Source organism: Ursus maritimus, unplaced genomic scaffold (genome assembly GCF_017311325.1).
Source record: "Ursus maritimus isolate PB19 unplaced genomic scaffold, ASM1731132v1 scaffold_2, whole genome shotgun sequence".
NCBI classification, from domain to species: Eukaryota; Metazoa; Chordata; class Mammalia; order Carnivora; family Ursidae; genus Ursus; species Ursus maritimus.
This window is the reverse complement of record NW_024424452.1, coordinates 39,065,939-39,092,734: the sequence shown is the minus strand read 5'-3', so window position 1 is coordinate 39,092,734 and position 26,796 is coordinate 39,065,939. Positions and strand designations below refer to the sequence as shown.

At 51.1% G+C, this 26,796-nt stretch overlaps 2 protein-coding genes across 6 annotated transcripts in view; one reads left to right on the top strand and one right to left on the bottom strand.

Annotated features, from left to right (window-relative positions):
• Positions 1–8,008, bottom strand: part of NPRL3 (NPR3 like, GATOR1 complex subunit) — a 38,129-nt gene extending 30,121 nt beyond the window's left edge. For 2 of the 5 annotated variants that reach the window (XM_040635650.1, XM_040635651.1), the window contains exons 1-3: positions 7,857–8,008; positions 5,276–5,345; positions 665–703 (exon numbers count right to left, since the gene is read on the bottom strand). In XM_040635650.1, the coding sequence (XP_040491584.1) occupies positions 665–703; positions 5,276–5,345; positions 7,857–7,974 (227 nt within the window). In that variant the 5' untranslated portion in view covers positions 7,975–8,008. The remainder of the gene's footprint in view (positions 1–664; positions 704–5,275; positions 5,346–7,856) is intronic. The other 3 variants (XM_040635653.1, XM_040635652.1, XM_040635654.1) reach the window with 3 other exon arrangements.
• A 7,217-nt stretch (positions 8,009–15,225) lies between these two features.
• LOC103668727 (hemoglobin subunit zeta) lies at positions 15,226–16,482 on the top strand. The gene is made up of 3 exons (XM_008697030.2): positions 15,226–15,420; positions 15,904–16,108; positions 16,247–16,482. The coding sequence occupies exons 1-3, from the start codon at positions 15,326–15,328 to the stop codon at positions 16,373–16,375; spliced, it is 429 nt and encodes a 142-aa protein (XP_008695252.2). The 5' UTR covers positions 15,226–15,325; the 3' UTR covers positions 16,376–16,482.
• Positions 16,483–26,796: the final 10,314 nt, after the last annotated feature.

Genomic DNA, 26,796 nt, shown 5'->3' with positions numbered 1-26,796 from the left:
CTCTGCCCGCCCCCCCCCCCGTTCTTTTTTTTTGGGTGGCGGGCGGCTCACAGACGCTCCATGCACCTCCAGCACCCAGGGGGGAATGCCCCATAAGAGGCACAAAGGGTCCCACTTTATCCACACCCTCCTGGAGAAGCGCCACATAAACTCCATGGGAACATTTTTGCCTCTCACGGGCACAGACAACAGCATCTAAGTCCAAGCATCACACTTAACACTTGGCCCTTGGAGGGGCCCCCTATATCCTCTGAGAAATGAAGGCAAGAAACAACTATCAAGGGTCTCTCTAGGGGGAAACTGGCTAGGGAGGTAAGGAGCCCTGTTCTTGCTTGCCTACCACCTTCCTGAGGCCACTGGTGCCTGCCTGGAGGAGGGGAGGTCCGTGTGCACGCCTGGTCCCAGAAGTCTCCCTGGCACCAGCCAACCTTGCCTTGGCCCCCCAGGTAATGTGGAATAGCTGAATAACTCCAGGTGGAGAAAGGGCAGGGGCCGTGGGAAGCCTGGGCACTCATGGGGGATCGGGCAGTGAGGTCCCAGCCAGAGCCTGTGCGCCTCGTTAGTCATTCTTCAACACTGAGGGCAATCAGGAGTTAAGCACAATTACAAGAAGAGAAGGCAGCAGGAATCAAGACAGAAAGGTGGTGGGAAGTGTTGGTCTTACCCTGCAACCAATCGCTCATCGGTTGGAGGACATGGCTCGCTGGAATGGGAACAGGACCATCAAGACCAAACAAACACACTGATTTTCAAAATCATGAATAGTTACAAGGCTGTTTTATTAAAACAGTATTAAAGTCTAGCAGAAGTACCACCATAAGCATTAACTGCTGAGGGCAAGGCTAAGCAACTTACCGGACAAGAAAGACACAGACACTCGCCAAGTTGAAGACTTACCACAGTTTTCTCATGAAAGCTCAAATTCCCACACGTAAACAGAGCCTGGGCACAACTGAGAGCCAGTTTTCAGAAGCAAGAGCGAGGCTGGAAGACCTGGGCCAGAGCCCAGCACCACACATATTAGCTGGGCACCGTGCACAAGCATTTTATCCTGACAAAACCGTCTCAGTAAGATCCTGTGAGATCCCTGTACAGAAAAGCCTTATGGAAACTGTAGAATGCCACTGAGTAACTCAGCCTCAACTCCTGAGGTACTGTGACTGCTCACTAGTCACACTCGCTGAGCCTTTGCTCGGCACCGGGCCACGGGCCCCTTGGCAGCAAGGAGGTTGTGGCAAATCTGTGCATGCTATGTCATACCTGTGCACGAGGCAACTTCAGTTTTTTAGACCATATGTTTAAGAGTCAAGTTACTCTGCAGAGGACTGTGTTCTAGGACATGCTGCTTTCCCAGTATCCAGGAAACAGAAAGCAGGCCAGACCCGGAGTGGAGACAGCAGTGGATGGATGAGACCCCACCACTACCCCATGCCGTGACCACCGGCTGCCCTGCTGGGCCTGCTGCTCTCCACAGCTCTCACCGAGAAAACACACCAAAGACCCACATGAGAGTAACACACAACCAAGAGCCTTTTTTTCAACAGCTCCCAAACGTCAGCTCATCAGTGTACATAGTACGAAACCGGTAAGATGTTTCGTGGACCCTCCCAAGATCACCCAGAAAGTCAGAATCCCTAGAAGCTCAGGTGCAGCTCCTACAACTCTTATTTTCTGCAGCCAAACAGGTCACAAGGAAATCCCTCTGCTTTCCGAAGGGAAGAAGCGTGTGGGGCTTCCAAGTAGCAGCGGCGCTCCTTTCCATGCCAGCTGTGGAGGTGACACGTCAAACACCACTGGCATGTTTCATGCACTTGGTCTGCCCCTGTGAGGGCGGCAGAGCCACCAGCACCCACTCTCCTCAAGACACAGAGGTTCGCGTGATGCCCAGACCAGGGAGGGGGAGGCAGAGGTGCCTTGCTATCCTCAGGCTCTCCAGACAGCAAAACTGAGGCTCGTGGTACGAGGAACATGCCCAAGACCACACAGGAGGTGCACGATCAGAGTCACACCTGGCACCCAAACCTGTACCTGTGTCAGCACCCTGCCGGCAGGCACGCACCAGAGTGAGTGCGCCTGTGCAGACTTACTGGCTGGGCCAGAAAAGGGGTGGGGGACACCCAAGCTTGGGGACAACACTGCTTACCCACATTTGGGGCATCGACTCAGCTCTAGGAAATAGGAGCACCCATCTACCTAATTTCCTCCCTCCCTCCCTCCTCACTCCCTCCCTTTCTTTTTTAAGATTATTTATTTATTTATTTATTTATTTATTTATTTAACGGGGGTGGGGAACACAAGCAGGGGGAGCAGGAGAGGGAGAAGCAGGCTCCCCGCTGAGCGGAAAGCCCGACACAGGACTTGATCCCAGGACCCTGGGATCATGACGTTTCAATGACTGAGCCACCCAGGCACCCCAAGGTGTGCCTTTCTAACACATGTCCACACGCACGCTAGCAGAAGCAAAGCTGTGAAGAGAGGCCTGGCGGAGCCCTGTGCACCTGCTGGAGAGGACCAGCTGTGTGCCAGTTTGCACTCTGGCACACCTGGCCAAGGTTCCCATCCAGCTGATGTGAAGGTGCCCAAAGGTGGATCCACTGCTTAGTGAAAGGTGGCCAAGCCTGAGGAGGGCAGAAGCGCCACCTGATTCCACTGCCCCACAATGCTAACCGAGAATTGAAAGGTGTGGACCTTTCACACTTCCCAGGTCTGGATGATATCTAAAGTGAAATGATTTCTGAGTCTTTTGAAAAGAAGTCGACTCTTCTTCAAGCTAACAGCTTCTCCTTCTCTGAGATAGTGCCCAGAACACTCCACGTTGGGAGGGATGGTGCCAATGACAGCCTTTGTGACTGATACCAGGCTTTCTCCAGGACCCCTCCTGATGGTTTTTGCCCCTGCCAGTGTGGCAGATGCATAATGCTATTAAGCATGACCTCTCCAGGGGCACCTGGGTGTTTAGTCGGTTAAGCGTCTGCCTTTGGCTCAAGACGTGACCTCAGAGTCCTGGGATTGAGCCCTGGGTCAGGCTCCCTGCTCAGTGGGGAGTCTGCTTCTCCCTCTGCCCCTGCCCCTGCTCTACCTCTCGCTCACTCTCTCTCTGAAACAAATAAATAAAATCTTAAAAAAAAAAAAAAAGAGCATGAGCTCCCTGGTCCCCAACACTCATCCAACAGGAGCACAACAAGTTTTCTACAGTTGAATTTCAAGCCTTAAAGACAATGGAGAATATCCATTTTCTTCACTCCCTCCTGAATTCTATAAGCTTTTTTTTTTTAAATAAAAGCGTTTAAAAAAAGTCTGACAATTAATTCTTATGCCCTAAAACACGTCACTTTGCTGATCCACCCTGTAAAACCAGCACACACTCCAAACCAGTGTTGTCCAACAGACCCCTCTAGAGTGGTGGAGACACTCCAAATCCGAGCCACTAGCCCACCTGCAGCCCCTGAGCACCTGAAATGCAGCTGGTGCAAGGAGGAACTGAATGTCGTCTCATTTCACTTCTATTTAAATGGTGACTTTAACACTGGGCAGCACAGCCCCGTGTCCTCACTTCTCTAGGGCAGCGTCCATGTCCCACCACACTCAGGAGGTGCTCAAGTGGCCTGTTAACATGGCTTCAGTCTGGCAGAACAACAAGCAGGACCATTCTGCGGGCTCCACAAGAAGAGCGTCTTTGAGAAGACCACCGAGGAGGGCCCTGTACCGCTCCAGGAACATGTCTGAGCCATGACACAGCTCCCCCAGGCGCAAGAGGCTTGGCAGGCCAAAGTGAAAAATAAAGCTGGGCGCTCAGAGGTATTAACCTGTATCTCCGAAAACAAGGGGAGGTGGGCAGTGCGATCATCAGATGCTGTAATGTGCTACAATTACCAAAGGAAGTAATTCTTCAATTTAATGAAAGAGAGGGTACAGAGAAACAGCTCTTCTTAGAGAGCAGCGTATCTGTGATACTCTGATAGACCCATGATGTCTTGCTCCTTTCCCAAGGTTTTTCCTCTTCTTTATGCTGAATATTGAAATACTTCCCTAAAAACATCCTTTCAGTCTTTTATTATAAGCCTCTGAGAGTTACCTGCAGCAGTCAGGTGCTGCTAGCCTCCTGGGAAGCCCACAGAGCCTGTTCCAAGAGCGCTTTCTGCATCCTCAGCAGCCTGAGTCTCCCAACTGTGGAGCTCGGAGAACAGCAGGCAGGCGGCCAGCCCTGCTCTAAAGGAATCTATGCCACATGTGGGGGACAAAATGCACGCACCCCATGGGCAGGGGCAAAAAGCTTTCTATGCACCTGGAACAATCAGGAGTCTGTTTCAAGTGGCTGGCCTCAGAGGACAAGGTGACCACAGCTTCTACATCAAAGAAAACAACAACAGTCCCCCGCCCCCCTCCCCTCCCCTGCTGGTCTCTCCTTCAAAGCTTGCTGCCCTCAGAGACAGTCACTGGTCATGCCAGAGGCCGCTGATAGCCTCACAAGAAAGGATAAAAATCACCCTCGTGGAATGGCATGATACCATGGCAGGTATGGTGCCCTGTCAAGAGAACTGGGGAGACTGTACTAGTTCACTCCATGGCAGAGGCCCAGCTGGGGGCCTCAGCTATCCTGCCATGTGACAGTGGAGCTGAGTCCTTTACCTCGCTCAGGTCCCAGCCGTGTTTAGAGGCACCCAGGACAGGCAGTTTACAATCCTTCCTCCTTCAATGGGGCCTGTGTTACCACCTACTCAACTTTAAAACAAACATAAGGCAGAAGCAGTCACATCTGATGTTTGCCACCCTGATAGCACGTCCCAGAAAAAGCAGGGGGAGCACACACGGGAAGGAACAAGACCTGCCTTTCATCCATGCCCTGAAAGAGCAAGGGTCACATCAGCCCTGGCTCTCAGCCCACATCACCACCTGAAGAGGCTGGGCTGCACCCCAGTACTTCCACGTGCCCTCGGGGCACATGCCTGAGGAGTCAGGTCTGAAGACAGCACCGGGGTCTGCTTTGCTTTCTGTTCCTCTCACAGAAGACAAATGTTCTCTCTGGCCTCGTCTGTTCTCCAATCTGCTTTACCAACCAACCTGTTCCACGCTGGCACATGTGACCAAACTATGCAGCAAGTCAGACATTGGCAGCACAATCCCCAGCTCTGCACAACCTGAAACACCCACCAAATGGGAAAAAAGGACACCAGGTTTCTCACGGGAGAAAACCTCTGGGTCAACAGGAGGTAGAGCTTTGCCCAGGCCCGGGGGCAGGACTAGCCCCATCACGGAGTGACCGCAAAGCCCTTACCTGGAGTCACCATCCTGGTCGTCGGCATGGTCTCCGGTGTTGTTGACGGCGTATCTGCTACGAGGCTTATCTGTGACGGCAAAAAGGGGAGAGTGGCTGAGAAGACAGGATCCATCCACGTACTGGAGGATGGTGGCTACGTAAGAAGTGATGGCTTCTTAAAATGTGGTATATATACACAATGGCCATAAAAAGGAATGGAGTTCTGATACATGTCATAACATGGAGAACTCGAAAACATTATGCTAGGTGAAGGAAACCAGACACAAATGGACAAATGCTACATTTATACAGAATATCTACAGTGGGCAAACTCACGGAGACAAAAATTAGAGGTTACTGGAGGCTGAGAACAGGGGAAACGGGGTTATTCTTAACGGTTACAACTTTCAGTTTGGGGTGATGAATAAATCTGGAACCAGACAGTGGTGACAGCTGCACAACACAGCAAATTAATTATGGTGAATGTAATGTTACTGAATTGTGAACTTAAAAATGGTTAAAGTGGCACATTTTATGTTATATATTTTTTACCACAACAAAAAACTTTTTTAAAAAAGTTATGGTTTCCCGGGGGCCTGGCTGCCTTAGTCAGTGAAGTGACCGACTCTTGGTTTCAGCTCAGGTCATGATCTCACTGTCCTGAGAGAGCTCCGTGCTCAGCGGGGAGTCCACCTGAAGATTCTGTCCCTCTGGCCCTTCCCCCCTTCCCGTGTTCACGCACGCCCTCTATCAAATCATTTTTTAGAAGATTTTATTTATTTGAGAGAAAGAGTGAGTGAGAGAAAGTACACACGCAGGGGGAGGGCCAGAGAGAGGGAGAAGCAGACTCACCTCTGAGCAGGGACCCCACAGCTGCAGGCCTTGATACCAGGACCCCAGGATCATGACCTGAGCCAAATCCAGACACTTAACCAACTGAGCCACCCAGAAACTCCATCAAATAAATAAATAAATCGTTTTTTAAGTTATATTTTCCAAGAAGTTATAACAGCAAATGTTTTTGCTGCTATATTTAGTTTAAAAAAAAAGGATTACACACATGCAGACACACATACCCTCTCAGTATATGACAACTAGGTCAGAAAAAGCATAGGCAGGGCACCTGGGTGGCTCAGTCATTAAGGACTCAAAACACACAAAACAAAAACCGAGAAAACCACTTTCAGATACAACTTTTCACCCATCTCATTAACAAAAATAGAAAAATCTGACTTACTAAAAATACATATGTTCGTTATCCCCTAGATCCAACCATCCCACTGGGGGAATTGATCCTGTATTCTGAAAAATGATAATGTACACAGAAAAGACATTCACACTGTTCGTATTAGCCAGTTTAGAAGAAACTTAAATGCCCATCAACAGAGGACTAAATAAATAAATCACAGTACGTTCATCCCGTGGGTCTGATTATGATTCGGAATCTATATCCAAGATCTGGAGTGACCCTGGAAACAACGGGACAGAACCGTGTGTACAGCGTGTTCACCTGTGCTTAGAAAATAAAACGCCGGGGGCGCCTGGGTGGCACAGTGGTTAAGCGTTTGCCTTCGGCTCAGGGTGTGATCCCGGCGTTCTGTGATCGAGCCCCACATCAGGCTCCTCCTCTATAAGCCTGCTGCTTCCTCTCCCACTCCCCCTGCTTGTGTTCCCTGTCTCGCTGGCTGTCTCTCTCTCTGTCGAATAAATAAATAAAATCTTTAAAAAAAAAAAAAAGAAAAGAAAACGCCGGTGCACCTGGCCGGCTCAGTCAGAAGAGCATGGGACTGCTGACCTCAGGGTCCTGAATTCAAGTCCCACACGGGGTGTAGCGATTACTAAAAATAACGTAAAACTTTTTTAAAGCACATAATTAAAAAAAAAAAAAAAGCAGATGTGTGCACATGCTTGTATTAACATGGAAGGTTCTGGGAAAACGCACAGGAAAATGGTTACAGCAGCTGCCCCTACAAGGGGAAGCGAGCGGCTGGGGTTCAACGCGGGAAAGGATGTTCCTTTCATCTACACTCCTTTGTACCTTTAAGACTGTGTACCGTGCTAACACATTTAATTTTAAAACAAAACATGAACGAGGAACTGCACATTCCTGGTAGTGAAACACTGGGGGCAACCTAAGCGTCTGCGCCCAGGAAAGGAGTCTGTTCTTGGGCGCCGCTCTCCGGTGAGGGCGACCTTACGTCCCGGGGCGCTCCGAGAAGATCGCCCCGGGGAGAGAAGAGCGCCTGCAGGGCAGGGCACCGTGTGGGGAAGTCCCCGAGACGCAGCTGTAAGGGGAGTCCAGTGCCGGAGGGCAGCTGGTTACCCCACGACCGGGAGGCGCACTCGGGGGAGGGGGTCCCAGAGCACTTGACATGATCTGTAGGTGTGTAGTTGCTTCAGGCGGATACATTCACACGATGTCCGTTTATATTCTTGAAAAGCTGCAAACGTGGCTGAACGCTGGCAAGAGTGGCTTCGTGGAGTTACGGGTGACTTCTCTGGTTTTACTTCTCCGTACTTTCCAACACCCCGTATGGAGCAGGCCTCGGCCACACCGTCAGGAGCGAGGCGGGAGGGCCGGGGGCCGCCGCTCACTTACTTGTCTGGGACGCCGGGTGCTCCTGGCTTCTCTGGAAGGGGTACCTGAACAGCAGCTTATTGCCCCTGCTGCCCGAGCTCACCAGGATCACGCTGATGGGGCTGGTGTTGTCGCCCATGCTGCCGCGGGCGGAGGCGGGCCGGCGGGGACCGGGTGGGGGCGGGGACGGTGGGGGCGGAGGGGGGCTGGGGGACCCGAGTTGGACCGGCCGGGACCCCGGGGGGGGGCCGGGGGCGGAGGGGGGCTGGGGACCCGAGGAGGACCGGCCGGGACCGGGTGGAGGTCGGGGACGGTGAAGGGGACGGAGGGGGGCTGGGGACCCGAGGAGGACCGGCAGGGACCCCGGGGGGCGGGGACGGAGAAGGGGGCGGAAGGGGGCTGGGGCGGAGGGGGCTGGGGACCCGAGGAGGACCGGCCGGGACCGGGTGGGGGTCGGGGACGGTGAAGGGGGCGGAGGGCGGCTGGGGACCCGAGGAGGACCGGCCGGGACCGGGTGGGGGTCGGGGACAGTGAAGGGGGCGGAGGGGGGCTGGGGACCCGAGGAGGACCGGCCGGGACCCAGCACAGGTGCTTGAGGACGCGCCCGGGGCGGAAGGGGGAGAACCTGAGGAGGATGAGCCGGAGGGCGGGAGGCTCGGGGGACGACGCGCCCAGGGCGGGGCTGAAGGGGCCTGACGAGGACGCGCCCAAGGCCGGGGAAACGTGGGGCGCCAGGAGCCAGGCGGACGGAACCCCCGGAGCTTCCAGACCCACGAACCACCCCCCACGTCCCGCCAAGTTCGCAAGGCCTCGGCGACAGGGCCGAGCAGCCGCGCAGAAGGCGCGTGCGCGCAGAGAGCGGCCGTCGGCGCAGGCGCAGGCGACCTGTGCGCACGCGCGGGGCCCTCTCAGGAAGTTGGGCGCATGCGCGGAGCCCGTGCTCGCCCTGCGAGGGGAGGAGAACCGCCCACCAGAGTGAATGGGAAAGTACCCCTTGGCTTGAGCAGAAAGTTCACACTTAAGACATGCAAAGAACTACAGTAAAAAAGTTACAAACACACACCTCTTCAGTGGATCATAGACCTAAATGTAAGAGCTAACAGTATAAAACTCTTATAAGAAAACGTAGGAGTAAACCCTCCTGTCCTTGGACCAGGCAAGGGTTTCTTAGATACGACACCAAATGCTCAAGCAACTGAAGAAAAAATAAATTGGACTTGATGCCAAATTAAACCTCCTATGCTTCAAAGGGCGCGACCGAAGAAAGTAACAAGAGCATCCACAGAACGACAGAAAATATTTGCAAATCATATAAGGGAATTGTATCCAGAATGTATTAACAAAACAAACAGCTTACAGCTCAACAATAAAGACGGCCAACTGAAAAACGGGCGACGAGGGAGGGCGCCTGGTGGGCTCAGTCCCTAGTGTGTGAGTCCCGACCTCGGGGTCGTGAATTTGAGCCACACCTTGGATGTAGAGACTCTGTCTATCTATCATCTATCATCTGTCTATCCATCTATCGAAAGAGGAAGGAAGGAGGGAAGGGAGGGAGGGAAGTGGGCAAAGGATGTGAAAGGACGTTTCTCCAAAGATTACAGACAAATGGCCAGTAAGCTCATGAAAAGATGCTCCTCGTCATTACTCATTAGGGAAATGCAAATCAAAACCAAAAACATACCACTTCACACCCACTAGGACAGCTATAATCAGAAAGACAAATTACAAGTGTTGGCAAGCAGGTGGCATTGGAATTTTGACACACTGTTGGCCAGAAGGTAAACTGGTGCAGCCACCGTGGGACACGGGCAGTTCTTGAGAGAGTTGGACACAGGGTTCCCATGCGACACAGCCATTCCACTCCTAGGTATAGGCCCAAGAGGAATGGAAACATAAGGTCCCACAAAAACTTGTATGTTCATAGCGACACCATTCATAGTAGCCACAAAATGCAAACAACCCCAGGGCCCGTCAGCTGATGACTGGGTGAATAAAATAGGGTCAATCCATTCAATGAAACAGCACTCAGTCCTAAAAAGGAATGAAGTACTGATGTGTGAATGAACCTTGAAAATACACATGTTGCGGGGTTCCATTCATCTGAAATGTCCAGAGCAGGGTTATGCACAGAGAAAGAAAGTAGATCAGGTGTTTAGGTCTGGGGGTTGGCGTGTGTGTCCGCTAGGGCATGGCGTTTCTCTTGGGGTGACAAAAATGGTCTAAAGTTGATTGTCCTGATGCTTGCACAACCCTCTGAATGTACCACAACACCCTGAACTGCACACTTGAAATGAGTGAAGTGCATGTTATGGGAATTATATCTCATTACAGCTGTTTCTAAAAAAAATCAGTGAAAAAAATCAGTTTCTAAAAAAAACCCCATATGCCCCATTCCAGTCTCTCAAGCACCTCACCCTCTGACTTCTTGGTGGAGTCACCTGTTGCAGCAGACCTGATGCCTGGCACACCTGTGGGTGGGCACACCAGCATGAAACTTACACACGGTGGGCATGTCTCAGATGTTACCAACAAACGGTAGCCCTGCATGGGGCTGTGTAGCAGTGATTTTATTTTTTCCCAAAATTTCCAAAAAGAAAAAAGCTGTCTTATTTTAGGTTGCGTTTCTCTGATTATTACTGAGGTGGAGAACTGTATCACTTGATTATTGGCCAGTGTCCACGAGTCACCTTCTTGTTTTCCCTACGGGTTGTTTGTCCTTCTTCGGTGGTTTGGGTGTGTTCCTCTTTTTGAGGGATGGTCACGCTCTATTACAGATTCTGCAAGCCTTTTTCCTAGTCTCATATGTTTTGGTTTTATATATAATGAAAAGGTTTCTGAGTTCTCCTAAAGTTACCAGGAATGTCCCTAGAATGGAAATAAGGGCACAGCAGCAGGAGGTGAGCCTGAGGGAGCTGGGACGATGGGAAAGGGGAAACCTCTGTCTGGGGGAGCAGCCAGCTGTGGTCATGGGGATCTCTCTACGGGGCACTGCGAATCTGCGAGCACCCACATATGAGGTCCAGGACTCTGGCACGGGTCTCCTTCTTCCAATTTCCCTGACCATGCTGCTGTTCCGTTGGGCAGTCTCTTGACCCCAGGACTTGGAGGAGGAGGTCTGATGTCCTGAGCTGTCCCTGGGCTGGGGGAAGGCCCAGACTTGGAGGAACCCACCATTCTCCCCTCACCCCCTTAGGGCCCGCTTCCTGCTGGAAACCTTCACAAGAGCATTTCTTGTTTATTTTTCTGGATATATGGTTAGTATTTTAACACTGTAATGAGATTGGAATCCATGAAAGGTGGAGGGAAACCACCAGGACCCAGGCCACGAGCTCCCAGAGGCACCTCTTCCCAGGCTGCCGTCGCAGGCTATCCAGGCTGGACTGGAGAAAGCACACCACCTTGCTGGCCTGCCTCATGTGGCTATTACAGGAGTCCGAGACACTCTCACTCCCAGGCCAGTCCAGTCTGGTGCTGGCAGCTGGAGGGACCTGAGGGTAGGCTGGCTCTACTTTGGGCCTCCCTATCCGTGACAGGACTGGGGGCAGGTGGTCTCGAAGTGTGGTCCTAGCTCAAAGCTGTAACGCTTTCCTGAACAATGATGTGTCCAGGGCCAACCTTTGCTCATGTCCTCCAACTTTCCTGCTGACACCCCATGCCTCTACAACCTCATTTTTAATTTAAATGACTCTGTTTAGTATCCTACCTTTTTGAAGGTCACTGGATTCTTGGAAACCAAAATTCCTGCCCCTTCCACCCAACCCGGGTCGCCCCTGGGCAGGGCTAGGAGGCCACTTGGTTAGTCGGGCCTTATCAGTCCTGCCACTTGTGTTGGGCCAATAGAGCTGCCACTGTCTGTCAGAGGGCCAGGCGGGGCTCACATTCCCTATCTTGGACCCACCTTGACCTCTCCACCCTCTGAACAGCAGGGTTCCTGCCCAGAGTCACCCACTCACAGTAGTACTACAATAATCTTGAATTCATGCTGCCATGTCCTGAGGTCCTATGGCAACAAATTATCCCTCCCAGTTATTTTAACCCCCACCTGAGAGGTTGCTAATGTGGAACTGGGGTTTACAAGGTGAGTTAGCCTGGCCAGGGCCACCCAGGAGCTGCTCTCAGGGGAAGGCCTGTGGGCCCCATCACCACCTTCTGCTGAGTCACCAGGGTCCCTCTGAGCTCAGCCCCAACTACACAAGCTCAGCGTGAGCCCAGGGCTTGGAGTTCAGCCGAGTGCAGCAGGTCTCAGTGTCCTGAAGTGCTGCCCAGTCTCAGGCTCCTGGGTCACAGGTGGGAGAACCCAGGTCCAGAGACAGAAGAGACTTGCCTGAGCCCCAAAGAGCCAGCAATCTGACCCACACCAAGCCTAGGTCTCCTCGTCCCACTGGGGCTCGTTCCCTCCTTCACTGAAACTTTGAACATTTCATAACCTTCCTAAGCCTCGATTTCCCTATCTTAAAGCATGTGATGATAATAAAAGAAAAATTCTCCCCCAGAGAGCTGTAAGGGCCAAGCACCCAACACCGAGAGTGTTTGATGCTGTACCCAGAATTCAGACAGCACACGACAAATGTCAGCTAAAACCACGACTCCCCCAGGCACACAGACTTCTCTGTGCCTCACCCAGGGCCTCCAGACTCCCTGCCTCTGCCTGACCTTCCCTCTGACCCTCTGTCTCTTGTATCTCACTCACTCGTTCTGTTTTCTTTGCCGGTTGGTCTGCTTGTCTCTCTCTCTCTCCCCGCCTCTCTGCTTTCTAGAAGTGGAAGCTTAGGCATGGCCACACACACTTACTGTAGGCCCACGTGCTTGAGGTAGTCCTGGAGTTTCCTTCTGAACCAAGCGACAGCAGGAGCTGACCAAGGAGGGCCGGGCTCATGGCAGTCTGGAACGGACCGACAGAGGCACAGCCACACTCTAGGCACACACCCTAGGGCCCTCCGGGGTTGGCAGCACTGCCCAGGACAGTTAGCAAACAATCCTAAAGCCAGGGGAGGGTGGGTACACCCTGGGAGAGGGGAGCCCAGTCTCAAAAGGAGAGGGGGCAGCTGTGAAATGTAAATAAGGGAGAGACCAGGACGGAGAAGGACCCAGGCAGTGTTGGAAGGAGCTCCTGGGAAGGCAAACTCCACCTCCAGGACACACACAGGTACCTGCAGCCAGGGAGAGATCCCTACCTCGTCTGCTGAGCTGACAGGAGGCATCCATCCAGTGTTACTCCTGCCCTCAAGGCCTGACGGTCTCACCATCTCCCGTCAGGCATAGAAGAAATGAGCACCACGACATGCGTAAAACGCCAGCACAGTGCCCGGCACACGGAAGGTGTCTGATGCTGGCTTACGCTTATGCACGTTTTCCACTTCAGAGGGCCTGTCTCAGCCAAATTTTCTCTAAGAACAGTTCAGCAAAATATCTGTGATCAAAACTCCCTATAGGGGAAACGTTTGCTTCTGATTCTAAAGACGCCCAGCAGGACGGTGGGCAGACACCTCCTTGGCCGACTCTAAAATTCACAAGGAAAGGCACAGGGACTAGAATGACCAAACCACTTTAGAAATGAAGAATGAAGTGGGAGAGACGATATCACACAACCTTTCACAGCTGTACTGAGATACGATTCACAGCCTGCACTTCGCGCATTCGCTCATTTCCAGTGTTCAGGGCGCTGGGTGGCTCGGGCCGTTGGGCAACTGTCTCAACTGATTGCAGCTCAGCCATGATCTCAGGGTTGTGAGTCTGAGCCCCGAGATGGGCTCCACACTCAGCGTGGAGTCTGCTTGTCCCTCCCCCTCCCCTGCCCCTGCTCCCCCTGCTCTCGCATGCTCTCTCTCTCTCTTTCTAAAACACATAGGGGCGCCTGGGTGGCACAGCGGTTGAGCGTCTGCCTTCGGCTCAGGGCGTGATCCCGGCGCTGCGGGATCGAGCCCCACATCAGGCTCTTCTGCTATGAGCCTGCTTCTCCCTCTCTCACTCCCCCTGCTTGTGTTCCTCTCTCGCTGGCCGTCTCTATCTCTGTTGAAATAAATAAATAAAATCTTTAAAAAATAAAAAATAAAAATAAATAAAAAAATAAAACACATAAAACACTTAAAATCTTTTTTAAAATAAAGTGTGCAGTTCAGGGTGTTGTAGTACATTCAGAGGGTTGTGCAAGCATCAGGACAATCAACTTTGGACCATTTTTGTCACCCCAAGAGAAACGCCATGCCCTAGCAGACACACACGCCAACCCCCAGACCTAAACACCTGATCTACTCTCTTTCTCTGTGCATAACCCTGCTCTGGACATTTCAGATGAATGGAACCCCGCAACATGTGTATTTTCAAGGTTCATTCACACATCAGTACTTCATTCCTTTTTAGGACTGAGTGCTGTTTCATTGAATGGATTGACCCTATTTTATTCACCCAGTCATCAGCTGACGGGCCCTGGGGTTGTTTGCATTTTGTGGCTACTATGAATGGTGTCGCTATGAACATACAAGTTTTTGTGGGACCTTATGTTTCCATTCCTCTTGGGCCTATACCTAGGAGTGGAATGGCTGTGTCGCATGGGAACCCTGTGTCCAACTCTCTCAAGAACTGCCCGTGTCCCACGGTGGCTGCACCAGTTTACCTTCTGGCCAACAGTGTGTCAAGATTCCAATGCCACATGGAGGGTGAGACTGCAAAGGGTCAGCATGTGGGAGTTTGGGGGGGGGGCGCTGATTGTGGTGGGGGGGTAAATGAATTTATACATGTGTCAAAACTCACAGAGCAGTCCACTAAAGAAAGTTAATTTTGTTTTAAGTTAAAATAAAACGCAGAAGAATACTTGCCTCATTATGTTACAATGATAATATGGTGAGCGATCCTGCAACCCCTAGTAGCACATGATATGAGAAGAATTCTTTTATTACTCTGACACTTGACCCAGCTTTTCAGAGGACAGTCAGTACATCTCTCCTCAGCGATAGGTGAGCAAAACCAGTGCTTTCTCAAAGGAAACCCAGGGATCATGGAAACAGAGGGAGAGGAGACTGAGACGCGGCCAGGCTGTGCTAACTGCAGGATCCCAGCAAGGAGCACTGCAGGCAGGACGCGGCAGGTTCCAGCCGAGGACGGTGTGTGCTGAGCTAATGCTGGCTTCCCCCTTTCTGTGATTCTGAAATCAAGGAGGATGGTCAGAGCTGGGGTAGAGACACAAGCATGGCCTCCTGGGCTGGCCGGGCCCATATCTCTCGAGGACTCTGGTCAGGCTGTGGCCAACACCCCTCTAAAGCCCCGGGTAGGAGTGAGTGGGTGGAGTGAGAGCCCCTCACCCCACCAGTGCGGCCAGGCCCTGACCACACATCCTCAGTGGGTCTGATAAGAGACCCGCCCCCACAGCCCTCTCCCCTCTCCAGACCAGTGGCCACAGCCTGGCCCCCACCCTGGCTCCGTGTATATAAAGGGATCCTGGGGGCTGAGCACCACGGAGGCCAGTCCTGATCACGCCCAGCTCAGCTACCACCATGTCTCTGACCAAGGCGGAGAGGACCACCATCCTGTCCATGTGGGACAAGATCTCCTCTCAGGCAGATGCCATTGGCACCCAGGCCCTGGAGAGGTGAGTGCTGGGACGGAGCCAGTGCCAGTGTGGGCTTGGCGAGGACAGGGGCCAGTGAGGAGGGGTCAGCGAGGAGGGGGGATGATAGTTAGTGAGCAGGAAAGGAAGAGGAGGCAGATGGAGAGGGTACATGACTGTAAGACTGTCTTTCACACAGGGCCCAGTCCCGGGTCTCCACAAACATCTGTGGAATGAATGAATGAATGAATGAACGAATTCCTGAATGGTGGGACAGTGAGGGTGGGTCTCTGCTGTGCGGTCCTGGAGCCTGCGGTAATAGCGAAAATCAGCAATAGGGATCCTGCCTTGTGTAAAACTGTAGCGTTTTGTTCAACGTGAATTGTTTGCATTAATTTTTATGTTTTAAAATATTGTGTTCAAATGTGATTTATCATGACTGCTGGGCTTTTCAACCCCGGGTAAGTTTTGCGCCCAAGGAGCACCTCACTGGCCTCACCAAGTGTGACTGTCGCCCGCTCGCAGGCTCTTCGCCAGCTACCCGCAGACCAAGACCTACTTCCCGCACTTCGACCTGCACCCGGGCTCCCCGCACCTGCACATGCACGGCACCAAAGTGGTGGCCGCCCTGGGCGACGCGGTCAAGAGCATCGACAACATCGCGGGCGCCCTGGCCAAGCTGAGCGAGCTGCACGCCTACATTCTGCGCGTGGACCCGGTCAACTTCAAGGTGGGCGCGGGACTGGGGTCCTGGCGGGAACCAGGAGCTCGGGGAGGGGCAGGGTCTCGGCTGAAGGTGCTCCGCCCCGCCCCCAGAACTCCCCCACCCGCACCAGGCCGCTCACCCAGCCGCCCTCCCGCCCTTCAGCTCCTGTCCCACTGTCTGCTGGTCACCGTGGCCTCGCACTTCCCCGCCGACTTCACGGCCGACGCCCACACCGCCTGGGACAAGTTCCTGTCCATCGTGTCCTTCGTCCTGACCGAAAAGTACCGCTGAGCGCACCTGCCTGACCGAGGGCGGCCGCGGCCCCTCCGCGGCTCCAGGGGCTTTCCCTAACCCTCCAGCACCCCCCCCACTGACATGCCAATAAACCAATGCACGTCCGCCTCGCCTCTGTAGTCACTGGGGCCATCAGGGGGACGGCGGGGCTGCACGGGGTCACCAGGAGGGCTGCGGGAATCCTTCGCACTGACCCCAGGGTCTCTAAGCGCAGAGCGCAGTTCGGAGGCAGGGTGTGTGGGGCACACGGGATTGATGGGGTGGCAGAAAGGGCGCCCCTCGGCCTTTACTTCTGGGTCAGCGCTGGAGCCCACCTGGCCCCTCTGACTGTCCCTGGGGCCCACCGCGGTACTCTTCCTGCTCCAGAGTTTGTACCAGTCCCTGGTTTACGCTTAATCGTAGCAAGAAAGGTGTCACGAATGTATCTAGTCCCTCATTCAGTCTTCCGTTCTTCCGCTACAAAACGTTTATTGGTCCCTAAGACGCCCAAGCATTTTTCTAGATTCTAATAGGACAGATGAAAAAAGCAAAGTGTCCACCCCCTGGAGCTGACAGTCTAGTGGGGGGGGCAGATACGACATAGAGTCAGAGCGCAGTTCACAGAAATAAAAAAGGAAGAGTTCGATTTTGCTCGAAATTAGAAAAATGCAAATTAACACCACTAAAAATGAAACCTCACTCAGATCCACTTCTCAACCTCCTCATAGACAAAACTGTCCCAGACTTTGACCACACTCTGCCAGGGGTCCCTTCCACAGTGCGGGTGGGAGCGGGACACGGCTACAGCGGACACTGGGGCAGCTTAGTTTTCTGACCACAGAAACCGCAGTCCCTCTGCGGCATGAGGCATGAACGAATAAACCATGGACGCCCATGCAGCAGAGAACTGAGCCCTGAAAAAGAAATGAGGACAGTTTCTAATAGTGGCTGTGAAGTGATGTCCAGGATTTATCAAATTAAAAGGAAAAGAAAAAAGAAAAAAGTAGAAGGTTGTATATGTATCATGGTAGCTTTTCTGTAAGAAAGGAGAGGAGAGCGGCGCCTGGTTAGTTCAGTCAATGGAGCATGTGACTCTTGATCTCTGGGTGGTGAGTTCAAGCCCCACACTGGGCGTAGAGTTTACTAAAAAAAAAAAAGTGACAGGAGATACAAACATGTGTGCACATACACGCGTGTGAGTGTGTGCCGTGTATGTGCATTTCGGCACACATGTATGACTGTTCATAGCCCTGGGTGTGTGCACTTGTGAGTCTTCGTAAATTTGTGTGTGTTTCCTTATTTTTTTAACGATTTTACTTATTTAAGAGAGTGAGAATGAGAGAGAGCACAAGAGGGGGGAGCAGCAGACAGAGAAGCAGACTCCCCACTGAGGAGGGAGCCCAATGCAGGACTCAATCTTGGGACTCCAGGATTGTGACCTGACCCAAAAGCAGTCGCTTAACCAACTGAGCTACCCAGGCACCCTCCTTGTTCTTTTTTAGGTAAGAACTGTGCCCTACATGGGACTTGAACCCAGGACCCTGAAATCAAGAGTCACATGCTGACTGAGCCAGCCAGGGACCCCTTGTGTTTGCTTATTTTTGCAAAAGAGTCTCGCAAGGATAAACTGGAAATGTTTCCAAATAATAATATGGGTGGGGATGAAGAGGAGGGGTGGAGGGAGCTCCCCCAGTCTAGCTCTCTCCGTGGTTTTGACCTTTCAATCATGTAAATCTATAACATCAACAAAAATAGAATAAAAAAGAGCAAAAAGCAAAAACATCAACATTGAAAGCCTTCTTAAATGAACCTATGCAAGAACGTAACAGTAGACTCACTTGGCTGTGACCAAAAGCACAGCAAAGAAACCCTAACATTCACTCAGTAGTTTATTGGTCATAATAACAGATATTGAAATTTCATAACCTTTTATTTAAAAAAATTTCAAGGGGCACCTGGTTGACTCAGTCAGTTGAGGAACCGACGCTTGGTTTTGGCTCAGGTCATGATCTCAGGGTCATGGGATTGAGCACCGCTCAATGTGGAGCCTGCTGGAGATTCTCTCCCTCTCCTTGTCCCTCCTCCTCTGCTCCTCTCTCCCTCTCTCTCTCTCTCAAAATAAATAAATAAACAAAATCTTTTTTTTATTAAAAATACAAATTTTCAAACTATCAGGGTGCCTAAGTAGCCCAGTCAGTTAAGCAACCAACTCTTGATATGGGCTCAAGTCTTGATCTCAGAGTCATGAGTTTGAGCCCCACATTGGGCTCTACGCTGGGTGTGGAGCCTACATAAAATAAAAAAATAAAAAGTAGATTTCCAACTATCAAAAATTTGCAAGAATTAAGACAAAGATGGAGAGGGGCAGCCGGGTGGCTCAGTCGTTAAGCGTCTGCCTTCAGCTCAGGTCATGATTCCAGGGTCCTGGGATGGAGCCCCGCACTGGGCTCCCTGCTCAGCGGGGAGTCTGCTTCTCCCTCTCCCCCTGCTGTGCTCTCTCTCTCTCTCTCTGACAAATAAATAAATAAAATCTTTTAAAACAACCCACAAAGATGGAGAAATAAGGGTGACTGCTAGTGAGTACAAGATTTCCTTTTGGGGGGATGAAAATATGTTAAAATTGATTGCAGTGGTAACCGCACAATTCCATAAATGTAAGAAAAACCACTACATTGTACACTTGAAGTGAGTGAACCATAGGGCGTGTCAATTATATCTCAGTAAGTCTATAAAATAAAACGATAATAAGACAAAACACTCTCAAATACTCTTCGTCCGGACTCCCCAATCCTTAGCATTCACTACAGGTACCCTTTTCTTGCTCTTTCTTTCTGAGCCAATTGCAAGTATGATGCAGATATGGTTCCCCTTTAGTACCCTTAATATCCCTAAATACTTGGTGTATTTCCTCAAGTCAACAAGAACACCGGACTGCATAGCCAGAGAATAACCACCAAAACGAGGAGATTAACACCGACCCAAACCCACTAACCCAGAGATCTCATCCACACGTTGTCCTTTCCAGCAACGTCCCTGACCCGTCCAGGAGCAAACCTTGCTGTTAGCAAACTGGAATTTAAATAAAAATTCAAACAACAACAACAACATTGCATTACTCCCCTTCAACCTGCTCTTCGGTCTTTCCTTGCATGACCTTAATTCTGGAGAGCACTTGCCAGTTACTTTTCTCATGATGAGGCTTTAGGTTATTCATTTCTGGCAGGAACATTGCAGAAGCGAGGCTGTGTCTGCCTCAGTGCGTCCCATATGCACGTAGCATTGATTTGTTCCTCTACTGGTGACGTTCGCCTTGATCGCCTCGTTGAAATGGTGTCTGCCGAGTTTCTCCACTACAAGGCTAATTAGTAAGTATTTTATGCTTTCTCATTGATAACAAATTTTTTACAAAGTGATACTTTGAGACTATGAAAATACCCTGGTTTTTATACAATTTCACCCACTGCTCTTAGCATCCAGTGATGACCCTTGTCTATATCAATTGTTACTACAATGGCAATTCTCCATCATTCCTCCTACAGTTATTAGTAGCCATTCTACCATAAGGAAGAGTTTTTACATCCCATTATCTTTTTAAATATATATCACATTCACTCATTAATTCCCATTTTATTCAGTGGGTTATGATCTATTGCCAATCATCATTTATTTTGATCCCCAAACTGTCCCCGATTTAGACAAACCGACTCATGAGTCCTTCGATGTGTCCTCATCATCCTTTGACTACATTCCTTATTTCTGCCAAATGAAGTTCCAGGCTCATCTTGTACTTTCCCTGCACCAACCTAACATCAGCCATATCCCCACATAGTTCTGTTTCCTTCAAGTGGAGAATGGTATTTGGAAAACAGGATCTGGGTGTCACTGCTTCCAGTCCCTCTCAGTGGAAAGAACTAAGAGATATATTTACATTTATATACACACGTAGGCATGAATAAAGGCACATGCACACATATATCTATTCTATGTCTATCTACATATATTAGAAACCCTAACCTCACACCAATCTCTCTAGTTATAGTCAAATAGTCAAATACCACATGGTTTATTCTTGCTTCCCTCCCACAAAAGTGAGAAACCTGGCTCTCATTGTACTCAAAATATTTACTTATTTGATCAATTCCCTGTATGTTACCAATATCCCAATTGAGTCAGCATATGCCAACTAGCACCAGTAGTTGATATCACAATTTTGAAACTACGTTATTTATTTTGTAGGATAAAAGCAAATAAGTAAAAATATCATGCCATTAGGAACCACTATTTTCAGCCTAAGTGAAAATAGATGCAAATATAAAAACAATGACATTTTTTTTAAAAACATCTTTTATGATTGGGGTGCCTGGTTGGCTCAGTCTATAGAGCGTGCGACTCTTAATCTCATGAGTTTAAGCCCCACAAGTTTACTTTGAAAAAAGGTTAGGGGCACCTGGGTGGCTCAGTCAGTTAAGCACCTGATGCTTGATTTTGGCTCAGGTCATGATCTCAAGATTCTGGAATGAGCCACTCAGCAGGGAGTCTGCTTGTTTCCTCTTCCCTCTGCCCCTCCCTCCCCCACTAAAATAAATAAACAAATCTTTTTTTTAAAGGTTAAAGTTTTTTTATGATTTAAACTTTCTTTACTAAAAACTACATACAATTTGAATTGGAAATACCATTGTAAACTCATGTTTTACATATATATTTCATAGTTCTGTCCACTATGACACCCAACAGTTACAAGTTCAATCAACACCCAGTTCTAAACAGCATAGTTCTAAACACCTAGTTCTAAATAGCATCCCTCACTGAAAGGAGCTCCAGACTTCCTTGAAGCAATGGCTGATTCCAGGGCCAGGACAGAGAAAGTAATGGTGAGTGTAGAATATATTATTGTTCCAGGAAGCAAGGAAATATTCACAGAGTGAAGGGGTATGGCAGGAGGGTTCCCACCGGCCACGTCTGAGACAGTTTGAGCATCAAAAAATAACAACTGTAATTGTTGAAAACACTGAATAAATTAAAAATCCATGATTACATAGTGTTAATCAAAAAAGAGAGAGAGAAATTTATTTGCCACTAGTAGAGTAAGTATTTGCCACCGTTCACAGCTTACTATAAAAACTGGTAAGGAGAATAATTAAGCATAAATCCTACCTTTTAGAGCAACTGTCATTCTCCTTCAGCTGAGGAGGAGAGCCCCCATACAAAAGAACACCAGCTCATCAGTACAGAAGGAATCATCACGACTCATCACAAATCTATGACCCTCGATGAAATAGGGTTCAAGCAGGATCATCAATGATTGCTGAAACCATAGGACGACGTTTCTTTGGAAAAGGATATTTCCATGGTGCCAGAGCGAATGCTCTCAAACTACTGGCTAACTGCAAAGGGCGAGAGGGAGACCTTCACTATGGAGAAGCCTGGTGGTTCCCTCCTGGAGCAAGTGATCACACTTGGCATCACCAGCAGTGGGCAATCTGACAGCACACGCCTCCTGGCACCGGGCAGGTTCGCAGGGTCACCTAGGACGCTGGCCACCAAGTTCTCATTTTCTTGTGATAAAATATACAAAACACACGAAGCTGGTTTCCTCGACTCAATGCCATGGAGAAGACCACCCACCATGGGAAATGGTGAAACCCCTAGCTAGAGGGTTGGGCCTGGTATTTAGTGATTTGGGCTTGAGGAAGCAGGGCTTTGCCCTGGATTGGATGCTGCCAAGAAGTCGGTGTAGCCCTATGATCTCGTCTCTTAATACTTCCTATCTAGAAGGGTGGGAAGAGCAAACGGAGGCTGGAGCTGAACTGGCACAGCAGCAGTGCCCCTTATCAGCCAGGATGGGGACGTTGGGCATGCCTGCAGTTTCTCTGTGTTCACATGGTCCTTCTTGGCCTGGAGCGTGACAGTCCCAGGAGAACACGGCTTTGTGGCAACAGCCCGGATGTCAGGCGCTGTCTTACTCTCCCTCACTGCTGGGCTTACCTACTGTACTCACTGTGTATTGTACACCTTCCTCTCCAGAACATCAGCTCCAGCGAGCAGGTGTTTCTGTCTGTGTGTCCCCTGCTGTGCCCCAGCTGTTAGAGCGGGCCTGGCACGGGACAGGTGGTCAAATGTAATCCATGAGGAGCGCATGGAGCTTCTGGATGCTCTCAGAAGCCTGCTGGAGATTGTTCCTGCTGTTTGCCTGGTGTTAGGGTCTGGGGGTTCTCAGTGCTGCAGACAGACTCTGTCCTGAGTGGAGGTGCCCAAGGTGGGACCCCCTTCTCCAGGGAGGACTCTGACCTAGAAGGACTCCTGCCTAGAAGCATGGGTTTGGGGTATGAAGTGTGAGCCCATGTGCCTGAGCCCAGTGTGAAGTGTGAGCCCATGTGCCTGAGCCCAGTCCTGGAGCTGACTGCCAGGAGAGGGGCCTTTGACATCAGCATGGGAGAGGCCCAGGGAGAGGCCCGAGTCTGAGTCTCCTGAGGCCCTGGCCCTGCCTCCAATGGGCTTTGTGACTGGGCCCAACCTCTCCTCCACTCTGGGCCTCAGTTTCCCCCAGGCCCCAGATGACCCCAGGGACCCTTCACATTTCAAAAAACCAGTGCCTGTTCGTTCTGGTGGATCTGAAGACTTGAGTGGGTTGTCAGCCCCATGAGGGCAGGAACCAGCTCCTTGTCCACCATCGGGCAGGTAGTGACCAAGCATTCCTGGTACTTCCAGCCTTGCGCTCAGTGTCTGGACGCAGGGCAGGCAGGACCACCAGCTCAGAGAGAAGACAGCCATGGGGCTGAGGACCACTAATTGACTCAACAAGTACTTTGGGGGAGCTTGCTCTGGGAAGTCCTGATTGTTTGGGACGCTTGGAATGGACCAGGAAACAACACTGAAACAAAAATTCTCTGCTTTCCCGAGCTCACGTTGTAGTGGAAAATAAATGAGAGTGGAAAAAAAAGTAGAGCAGTGGGGAGATCGCACAGGCAGGGGTAGGGAGCTGCAATTTTATTTTATTTTTTTTTTAAAGATTTTTATTTATTTATTTGACAGAGATAGAGACAGCCAGCGAGAGAGGGAACACAAGTAGGGGGAGTGGGAGAGGAAGAAGCAGGCTCATAGAGGAGGAGCCTGACGTGGGGCTCGATCCCGGAACGCCGGGATCACACCCTGAGCCGAAGGCAGACGCTTTAACCGCTGTGCCACCCAGGCGCCCCAGGGAGCTGCAATTTTAAATGGGGTGGTCAATGTGGGCCTATAAACACGGTGACACTTAAGTCACTGACAACATTGGGGAAGAGTCTTCCAGGGGGCTGAGGAAGCCAGAGGGTGGGGAGCAGAGCTGAGAGGGCAGGGTGCAGGACAGGGCAGGAGGCTTTCCCTCACCGCAGTTTTCAGGGATGAGAGAGGGAGGTCCAGGAGGTGGGTGGTCTCCGGCCTGAGCCTTGGGAAGAGGGGACAGTGCTGCCACCACCAGGATCAGGGGAAAGGCAGGAGCAGGGAAGAACAGGCTTTGAGGGGAAGATAGGGCTTCACTGAAGATGCACGGTGAGGTGGGGAAACACTCCCTGGATAGTCTGAGCTCAGGAAGGGTGTCTACAAAGATGTCAGCAGGAGTCCCAGGTCACAGAGGGAGGTTAAGGTCATGAGATGGATGACGGGCAGACAGAGAGGGGGACAGGGTGGAGACTAAGAACAAGCTAACCAGGAGAAGAAAGGAAGAGTGGAAAATTTGGGGAGCAAAGGGTACTCTTAGCTATGCTAACCTATCGGGCAAAGGCTGGGAGGTATGCCTGGGATGGGCTTGGGGTACAGACCAAAGCCCCAGCCTGCAGGAGGAAGGGATACTGTGGACTGCCCTAGGAACTGGGGAAAGAGTCCCTGTCTTCTGCCCTCAGGCCCTCCCTGGCTTCTCCTCTGCCCCTCTTGCCAAGGCACCCTTGGGCCAAAGGTTGGCCTCCTCTGCAGCCCCTGCCTCTGCCTAGACTCTGGGGATTCAAGGTCGGATGGAGGCAGCTCAGGGCTGGCACCCTGAGACCAAGTCCTACTCCAGAGCGATTAACTGTCCCTTTGACCGCTACATGTTCGTCCCCCCACGCCCCTCCCCAGGCCTGGCACACTGTGAGTCCCTCCGATCCCCTCCGCACCCTCCATTTTGGCTGGAGACCCCCTCCTGGGAGGAATTTCCAAGGTAAGGGTTTGGCAGTCTCCTGCGGGTCCTCTCCCTAGCATGGGGCCTGAATATCATCCTCCCCTTCTGTGAAGACATGGACATGGAGGTAATTTCTGAGAAACCTGACTTGCCCACAGTGACGGTGACGGCACCCAGCCAGCAAGGGCACCCACAGAGAGCCTCAAAGGGCTCCTTTAGGTTTCAGACTCAGCTTCTCAGTGGCTGGGTCAAGCTGACACACAGGGCCAGCTGTGATGGGTACCTGTGTGCTGAACGTGAAGACGAGTTTTCAAGGTAATTCAGCTCAAGAGAGAAAACAACACTAAAATGTTGTTAGTGGGATATTGCTGATTTCTGTTCATCTCCGTAGTCTGTAGACTCCCTGAAGAGGTCTGAAGAAACATGCATTGTTTTTATGAACAGAAAGGGTGGCTTTTAGGAGGCCTTTAAGGATGCAGTGCTAACTGGCCCCCTCTAGAGCTGGCGGTGAGGACCCTGGCAGCCCCGGACTCTGGGATGGGGAGAATAACTCACCCCATGCGAGCTCTCAGGCATAGTTTCAGTGATCTCTCTGTCTCTCTCTCTCTCTCTCTCTCTCTCACACACACACACACACACACACACACACACACAATTTTTTAGTAATCTCTATGCTCAGTGGGGGCCTCAACTCATAACCCCAAGACCAAGAGTTGCGTGCTCAGGGCGCCTGGGTGGCTCAGTCGGTTGGGCGTCTGACTTCCACTCGGGGATCGAGCCCTGCATCGGGCTCCCTGCTCAACAGGACGCCTGCTTCTCCCTCTGCCTGCTGCTCCCCCTGCTTGTGCTCGCTCTCTGTGTCAAATAAATAAAATCTTTAAAAAAATAAAAAATAAACAAGTTTAATTAATTAATTAATTTTTAAGTGGGTTCCACACCAGTGTGCAGCCCAACATGGGGCTTAAACTCACGACCCTGAGATCAAGAGTCGTACGCTCTACCGACTAAACCAGCCGGGTGCCCCAACAAGCTTAACTTTTTAATTAATTTTTTTTAAAAAACTTAAATACATGCACAACGTGTGTGTTCAAGAAAACCCTGAGTATGTGGAGATGGTGTGTGTTCATAAAACACAAGTTTCAGAAATAAACCAAGTTCATGTGACCAGTGAAAATGAACTCGTAGATTGCATCCGTCAAGCGGGAAAGCGCTCTGCCCCTGCCGCAGACAGAAACAGGCGCCACCGCACGTGCCCCCACAAGCAGATGCCAGGGGCACCCTGAAGGCGACCAGGCTGAGGAGAAGCCAGCCTGCACCGTGAGCGCTGGCTCAGGCCAGGCACGGCAGCGCCGTGGGGGCCTCTTTCTCTGAGCCCACAGGGTGCTCTCTGGAAGGCAGCCCAGCGCTGGCTGTGGCGGGTATGTGACAGGTGTGTGACCACAGGGGCCAGCGGAGGAAACTCTTGGACTTCCCCACTGGACTCAGGCCTGGGCTCCGGGATGGGCTGCAAGCCCCCTCTGCCAGGAGGCCCCAGCTCCCTGCTCCAGGGGTGGGTAAGGTCCAGGACAGCCCAGCTCAGCTGACAGAGGGGAGTAACCCTGACCCTCCTCGCTCAGAGGTGGGAGCTGCTGCCACTGCCATGTGTCCAGCCCTTTTCTCTGTTCAGAACACATTATCAGAGGCGCCTGGGTGGCTCATCGGTGGAGCCACCAACTCTTGGTTTCCGCTCAGGTCGTGATCTCAGGGTTGTGAGATCGAGCTCTGTGTCCAGCTCCACGCTCATCAGGGAGTCTGCCTGGGATTCTCTCTCCCTCTCCCTCCGCCTCCCCCCACACACCCTCTCTCTCTCTCTCTCTCTCAAATAATAAATCAATAAATCTTTTTTTCAAATTCCTATATTTCTTCCTTTAAAAAAGATTTATTTATTTATTTGACAGAGAGAGAGAGCACAAGCAGGGTGAGCCGAGGAGGGAGAAGCTCCCCGCTGAGCAGAAGCCTGACTGGGACTCGATCCCAGGACCCTGGGATCATGATCTGAGCCGAAGGCAGACGCTTAACCAACTGAGCCACCCAGCCGTCCCTAAATAAATTCCTGTATTTCAAAAAAGGTGTGCTTGTGAGGAAATGATTGTGTTAAATTTTAAAAGTCAAGCCATAATTTAACTTAAAATATGTGCCTAAAAATCTACCCTTTGCAAGAACACATACTAACTGAAGGAACATGTTAAGCACATTAGAATGGTTGCCTGATGGGGGAGAGGGGAAAGGGAATAAGCTAGGAGGGTGAAGAGCTAGAAGTAAAGAGTAC